The sequence below is a fragment of the Plectropomus leopardus genome, chromosome 7 (assembly GCF_008729295.1).
Source record: "Plectropomus leopardus isolate mb chromosome 7, YSFRI_Pleo_2.0, whole genome shotgun sequence".
NCBI lineage: Eukaryota > Metazoa > Chordata > Actinopteri > Perciformes > Serranidae > Plectropomus > Plectropomus leopardus.
This window is the reverse complement of record NC_056469.1, coordinates 31417329-31424906: the sequence shown is the minus strand read 5'-3', so window position 1 is coordinate 31424906 and position 7578 is coordinate 31417329. Positions and strand designations below refer to the sequence as shown.

Below are 7578 nucleotides of genomic sequence, written 5' to 3'. Positions count from 1 at the left end.
ACGGAACCAAAAATTAACAAAAAATCTGTGAAAAAAAAGAAATTACCTGAAAATTAGTAAAATAATAATAATAACAACAATAATAACGAAACAAATATAGAAATAAATAGAAAAAATGCAAACAAGCCTTGGTAAAAGTGCTTAAAAATATAATAATTCTGCAAAATTATTTTATATATTTTTTAATAATTTCTTGCAATTTGTGGAGCATTTCTTACCAAGTTGCTCATTGCCTGCCAATTTTCTCATAGTTCAAAACTTTAACAACTTGAGAAAGACGTCCAAAATCATCACAAGAAAAAGGATGTCACTCCAGGTTTCAGAGGGTTAATGAACAACACCAAAAACCACATCAGCTGACTGAAACTAAAACTGCCGCTCACCGTCTCTGGACATGCCGACAGCCAGACACTTCTTGAAGCGACACTGCTGGCAGCGGTTCCTGTTGATCCTCATGATGGTGCAGTTTTCCATCTTAAGACACTTCTTGTACTGGATGTTCTGCTGGATGCTTCGCCTGAAGAATCCCTGATAAAAGAAAAAGATCCCCACGTGGAGCGTTAGACAAGCGCATTCACTCAGCAAGACTCAAACCTGCAGGGAGGCTTCATTCGGGGAACTCGTCTCACCTTGCAGCCCTCGCAGGCATGGACGCCATAGTGGAAGCCCGAAGCCACATCGCCACAAACTTTGCACAACAGCACCATGCCGTTTATTTCTGCAAAAACAGCGATACGTGTGCACCAAATGAGATGTGGAACATTTTCTTACTAATCACAGTAATTTGATGATGAGACTTCGATGTACTTACTGGTAATGCTGCTCTTGGCAGACGTGGAGGAGCGCCCGGCCTTCTCCGCGCCTTGGCTGCGCTGGTGGCCGCTCTTGGTGGGCGGAGAGATGTCAACCACCATGCCCACAGCCCTGCTGGGCAGCGAGGGGCGGGACACGGTCGGTGACGTCGACAGGTAGCCGCTGCTGGGGCTGGTGCTCATGCAGGACTCCGGGCTGGAGGCGGAGCCGGAGGAAATATAGGCGATGACTCCTCCTGTGGAGAGGGCGGGACGGAGACGTTAAATTAGGTTAATTACCGCCCTTTCACTCAAGGCTGACAGTGTAATCACATTATTTGGGCGTTTTTACTAATTGTGTATAATGGTGGCCATGTAGACTTAACCTACCGCACAGTTCAAAATGAGGGTGTGACACCTTTTCATTTAATCTGAGACATTAAAAACCACCACAGGATATCGAATGTTTACAGGCTTTATCTTACATCAAGCCAAAGACGCTGTGACCCAGAGATAACAGGCGCTAAACCGCAGCAAGAACAATGTGCGGCAATTAAAACTGCGACTGACGCAGAGCGGTGCAGAGCATGTGTATTTCCTGTTCTTGGTTTATTCCCTGTGCTAAGATTGACCCGCTTTATCACCTCCAGTGCTGCTTGCTGGTTGGATAACAGCATTACATAACGTACATGGGTCTCTGTGCTGTGGGAGCGTGCTCCAGACAGGGTCACTGAATCAGTGGAGCAACATAACAGTTGTGGGAAAAAACAAGAATGCAAAGAGAAAACATCAACTAGTGGATTATGTAATGAAATGTTCTGCCAGAAATGGATGCTTGGTGTTAAGAATTTGAAGTTTAACCCCTTAAAAACATGAGCGACATCACTTTTCCTGTGCTGCTTTCAGACAACTTTTCCAAGTATTAAAGTATTTGACTCTGAGCACATTGGTGGGATTTGTTTCACACGAGGAAAAAGGCAATGAGCAACTTGGAAAGAAATATACCACAAATTATGATATAAAATATTAAATTAGTATTTAAAAAATGGTTTGCAGACATTTTTCAAGCATGTTTGCAAGGTAATCTCCTTTTTTAAACTTTTTTTTTTTTGCTCTTTGTTTTCTTTCCATGTTTCTGAAAGGAGTGGTGCACAGGTAGCCTGCAGCTATGTTACAAAACTGAGAAAATGTTTAAAAATACTTGAGACATACCAACTGAGAAAATGATTCATTAAAATAAATAATAAAAAAAAAAGTTATCTTTATTCCCACTGGGCTAGGCAGCACAATTGAACAATGCTCTGCTCCAGTTAAAGAGAATAAGGAAGTAGGGCGGTGCAGATTTAAAAACACCAAACACTCTGAGTCACTTTCCATTTAAAAATAAAATACTTATTGGAATATGCGTAAATGTGTGTTTGATCAACAACAAAAATCCTGATAAAAATAAGTGCAGAGGTTAGAGCTGATTACCTAACCTCAACCATGACTGTTCTGTTTCGCGGCCCACCCACACGTGGACCTGTCATGAATTTCTGTGAAAGCGAAGCGCGAGGGAGCAGAAAAAAATCTAGGTCAGTGGCTGCTGTCTCTCCGCCGTCTCACGTGTACCTCGCGGTCCAGCCGCGCGCCGAGTGTGCCGTGTACAGCGTGGATTATGCAAGGCGCTACGTCACCAGCTCCTCTCCGGCCAATCAGAGGAGAGCTCTAACTGAAGCGTGCTCGCAGGAAGACACGCCCCGTCGACCAATCAGAGCCGTGTTCCCGAAAGCGTGTACACACGGACACATGGCTAGGCTACGCCGTCCATGTGAGCGGGACCGGGGAAGATAAACACTGTTGTTGTGTCAAATGGAAATGTAGCAGCGCCGCACTGGCACTCCTAACCCCGATTTTAAAACGCAGCTTTTAGGCAAGAATTGCACATTTACTGCGGTTATAAATTATATCGAAGTAATGTATTAATTATAAAAAATGTGTCAAATTTTCCTGACCTAGATGCAACGGTTGTGATAGAGCAGCACAGCAGGAAAAAATGCCCACGATTTCAATTATCATTCATTTGAGCTCTGCCTGCATTAAAACACTTTGTGCCATGGTGTATTTTGAAATTAATATAACGAATAATATTAAGTTGTTAAAGCACATAACTTCATGCCACTACTGTGCTCCATCTCTATCAGTGCCATAAATAAGAAAACATGACAAAACACTATGTATTATACGCGTATGATCATTTTTAAGAATTAATTTCTACAAATTCGTTATATCTTTACATGTTAACAGCACTGCAGCAAAGTCTCTGCACAGTGCATGCAATTAAAACATCCTCTGCTTTTTATTTCATTGCAACAAATATTCTGATATAAATTGTCCTCTTACCAGGCTTGGCTGTCCCGATGTCCTCAGGCATCTCTGTTCGAGGAAAAAAAAATCTCCAACAGATAATTCAACTAAACTCAACTGTCTGTCACGACTTCTACCACAAAAATACACAAGCGCAGACTAAACTCGACGTTAGTGTGCGAGTAGTTTAAAAATGTAGCTCATATCATGAGTCTGTTCCGGGAAATAATGTGCAGGTCCGAGTCTCTCAGAGAGGACAAGCCGGAATGAGTGCGTCTGATTCAGAGGAACTCCCCCCTTGTTGTGTGACTGCGGGTTAGTCAGAGGAACGAAATGTTCTCAATAGTAGGCTCGCCCATGTGACCCATTTGTCGGTCCCGCCCCTCCACCCGGGCGCTCGAGCCACTTTAACCCAGTGACACACTTTCAGGACACCGGAGGGCGGAGCCTCGCGCCTCGTGGATGTAACAGAGGAATGGTAACACAGCGGTCACGTTGCAGAGCACAACGTGAAGGGTGAAGCCGGAACAGTAAAGTACAGTGCAGTCATGCTGCGTGCAGTGTGCCTCCCGTCCAGCAGCCAGGCAGCCTTGTTTTCACGCAACTATTTACTTTTTTTCAGATACTAACAGGCTGCAGCTGGTGCACGCTGTACTTTAAATAACTGCAGAGGTGGAAGAAACGCTCACATGGAAAATGAATCAGGAATGTGACTTCTAACTTTTAATGTCAAAAAAACACATTTTCTTGTGATAAAGTGAAACATTTTGCACACTTTAGAGTCATGGGTGTGTTATAAGACAACAGGCCCTCGGGCACAGATATGCAAAAACGAAGCACAGACTTTGTGGTGGTTTTAATCCCCCTCGTAATGCATATTTTTTGTGGTTTTGTGTCTTTTTTGGTCATTTAGTGTCTCCATGTGGTTATTTTTGATTCTATTTGCAGTTCATTTGTATTTGTTTGTGGTCTTTTTGAATCTTAAATTTGTCTTTTTTTGTAATTTTGTGTCTGTGTTTGTTTGTTTGTCATTTTCTGTCTCTTTGGTGGTTGTTTGCCTGCTGTTTTGTGTCTTTGTGGTTGTTTTGACTGTCATTATGTGTCTGGTTTTGCTTGTCGTTTTGTGTCTTTTTTTGGTTTTGCCTGTTTTGTGTCTCTTTGTGGTTGTCTCAATTGGGTCAATTTGTCATTTTTGGTCATTTTATGTCTCCTTGTGGTTATTTTCTGTCTCCTGGTGATTGTATTGCCTGTTGTTTTGTCTCTCTTTGTAGTTATTTTCTGTCGTTGCAGTTTCTCTGCACCTCTACACTCTTTTTGTGTCTCCTTGTGGTTGTGTTGTGTCTTCTTGTAGTCAGTTTGTGTCTCTGTAGTCATTTTGTGTCTTTCTGTAGTTGTTTTTGTCTCTTTATGGGCATCGTAAAGACTCTTCCTAGTCTGAATGTGTATATTTGAGTGATATTTGAGATTTCACTAAAGTAAAAACACAAACTTATTTACAGCAATATCGACTTTAAGTATTAAAGAAAAAGTCATTTTTGGCAGAATGGTCTTGTTTCTCAGAGAAATGCATTATTACATGTTATTTAATATACATATTTGAACCTTTTTACTGAAGCTTTAACATTTAAACGTAGCAGCTGGTGAGGTGGAACAGATTTTTACTACTTTATTTACAGTTGGATAGTTTTATCTATCGTGCAGTACAATATTATCCTTTGTAATCTAGTGAACTATAAGTAAAAAGCAGCAGAAAATTGAAATACTTAAGTCAAGTAAAAGTACCTTAACACTGTACTGACGTAGGCTACAGTACTCGAGTTACTGTCTTAGGTAGTTTTCATTACTGGTGGAGTACATATACACACTGATATGGTGTAGTAATACATTAAATCAACAGAAAAAACAAACACAGCACCTTACTGTTATCTTTGACTTTTTATGTTTGCTTTCTTTCTATTGGCACACTTTCATCTATGTATTAAAACTGTTACGCAACAATTTCCTAAAACACTGTTTATCTTACTGAAAACATGATGGAGTATAAAACTGTTACTGCGCCAGCTGCGATAATGTCGTGACGGCTGGTTTTATTTGTGGTCCCGGTGGCACCTACAGTAGTGTGAGCCACCACAGAGGCTGTTTTCAGAGTTTTTATGTGTCTGTAGACAGATTTTGTCGACGTGATAGTGTCACAAACGTACAAGACGCATTCACAAACTTCAGTTGTGTAACTGAGATCACAGTGAAGGTTGAGGTCATAGATCGCTGCGGTCTGAGGGGGCAGGGGCAGTTGGGAAGGGAACGCCGCCCCCTGCGCCACGCCACATACTCGATTTAAGTTGCGGATCACATCAGCTCGAGTGATGGTCACTAATTTTTAATGTCTTTTCCAAGTTGTGTTACAAATTTTAAATTGTCTTTGCTTTACACTTTTTAAACATACATTCTTCTTTAAGACAATATTTGCTGTATAGTTAACTATTAGTACTACTATTTACATTCAAACTCACCAGTGGCAGAAAGTAACCGGTCAGTACATTGACTCAAACACTGTACCAATCAGTAAGTACAGTTTTAAGGTACTTCACTTTAATAAAGGAAATGTTACCATTATTTAATGGATAAGGATGGTAAAAGTTATTTTTTTGCTTTAGTCCCTCTTTGAGTACTTTCTTTTCTGTGGCTCACAGCCTCAAGCTCATTTATTCCTATTAAAAATCTTTAAAAACAGTTCACAGATATATAGTTTGATTTTTAAAATAGGATAATTTGTTTATTTTAACCAAGCCAGAGCTAACTATATACCTAATTTGCATCTGTGATCCCGAGGCAAGAAAATCCTAAAAGACAATACAGAAAAACACAGACAGTAAAGATCAAACAATTAAAAGCAAACCGGTTTGTAAATTTAGAAACAGTACTGCACATATAAAACTAAATTTACATCACTTGGTCTCAGAAATGAGTTGAACCCATACAGAGGTTTAGATCAGTGATCACATGATTGTGCATACTCTGATGTGTGGGATCTGAGTGCCATTTATCTGATGCTCTGATTGGAAATACTGACTGTCCGGAGGCAGTTTTCCTAAATTTAGCCATGCAGTCAACTCTGGCTAATGCCCCAGTTTCTGAAGCATTGTTCCTGCAGACTGACACAAATAAATTTATTAATCATTTCCTAAAACAGCCAGGCACAATCGGTATTAGCCAACATTACTCAAGCACAAGTATTCAAGTGTGACGGTGTGTGTATGTGGGACCGACTCAAAATCAATTACAGCACCTTTGTTCTTCATAATGAGGTGTGAGGGTGCAGCTTATTGATGTTTTTTAAAGGGTTTTGGTCAATAAAGAGGCTTTAAAGCACAATGGAGTACACCGACTGGGATTGTTGCTGTTAAAAAACAGAATATATTCTATTTGGACTTCAACTTGGAGAATCATCACTTCAGTTTACAGTTTCTGAGGACAAACAGTAAAGCAGAAAGTCCAAATGCACTTCATAAAAACCGCTGTGCTGTATACTGTTCATTCAGTAGGGAACAACTGAGCTGCGTTTGGCTTCAGATTTTTCTACGTTTTCACACCAGAGAGCGTCTTATATACTGCCAGCCCACACTGTGCAGTACATCCACAGCTGCTCTGAGATCCCAGGCCTCACTTTGTCTCTTTTAAACTGTAAAACCTCTCACACTTGAATGTTTTTCTTACTTTTATCAATACAAAACCTGCTGTTCTAAAAATACAAAAAAAGAGGTTTTTAATCCTATAAAAGCGTGTGCGTTCTCTGTGTACATGCACAGGAAGGCAATAAGTAATAAATATCTATTTTTATTCATCTTGATTTAGCAGCGCTGAGTTTACATGAAATTGCCGTACTTTCAATGAATTGACAGTTCAGCCTCCAGTTACAGTGGAAGGTACAAAGTCGACTGTATTAAGTTAAAATAGATAATCAGAGGCACATTTATTTTCATGACATCCTCCTGAACTAGATCTGATATAAAGTGTCTCCTGTTTGACATCTAAGGACAGGTGTGTGTTTTCCACCTGAGTGTTACTGACAAACTTTGTATTCTCTCTGTGAAGCTCAAATGTTTTAAAGATAAAGTTTAGCGTGAGACAGAAAGGGCAAATTTATGCCAACAGATTGAAGATAAATACAGCTTTCGTGACCTTGACTGCTCGGCACAATGTCAGAAAGGTCCCTTTTTTCAGTTTTATTATCTCTGCAGAAAATCGAACACATTTACCCACACCGAGGGGGAGACGTCATCATCACCCTTTGACTTTGGCTTTTAAATAAACTTTAGTTTGGCTTTTAAGTGAACTTAATTGACTTTTTATTTATACAAGTCTGTTTCACAGTTTTACTACTTTCTGTATGATTTTATTACTTTTTACACATTTGTCATTTTACTTGGTGTCATTGTACTTT

The 7578-nt window shown here is 40.0% G+C and overlaps 1 protein-coding gene across 1 annotated transcript; it reads right to left on the bottom strand.

Annotated features, from left to right (window-relative positions):
• Positions 1-351: 351 nt before the first annotated feature.
• Positions 352-3467, bottom strand: nr1d2a (nuclear receptor subfamily 1, group D, member 2a). Its single transcript, XM_042489611.1, has 4 exons — positions 3174-3467; positions 812-1048; positions 630-718; positions 352-528 (listed from the first exon to the last, which is right to left on the bottom strand). Exons 1-4 carry the CDS (start codon positions 3202-3204, stop codon positions 367-369), a joined length of 519 nt encoding a protein of 172 aa, XP_042345545.1. The 5' UTR covers positions 3205-3467; the 3' UTR covers positions 352-366.
• Between the last annotated feature and the right edge of the window lie 4111 nt (positions 3468-7578).

Excerpts from the sequence above, each read along its gene's own strand:
- nr1d2a (XM_042489611.1), bottom strand. The coding sequence starts at position 3,204 with ATGCCTGAGGACATCGGGACAGCCAAGCCTG. Across the intron at positions 1,049-3,173 it reads CATCGGGACAGCCAAGCCTG|GAGGAGTCATCGCCTATATT; the intron begins GTAAGAGGACAA and ends CCCTCTCCACAG. Across the intron at positions 719-811 it reads TGCCAAGAGCAGCATTACCA|AAATAAACGGCATGGTGCTG; the intron begins GTAAGTACATCG and ends CTGTTTTTGCAG.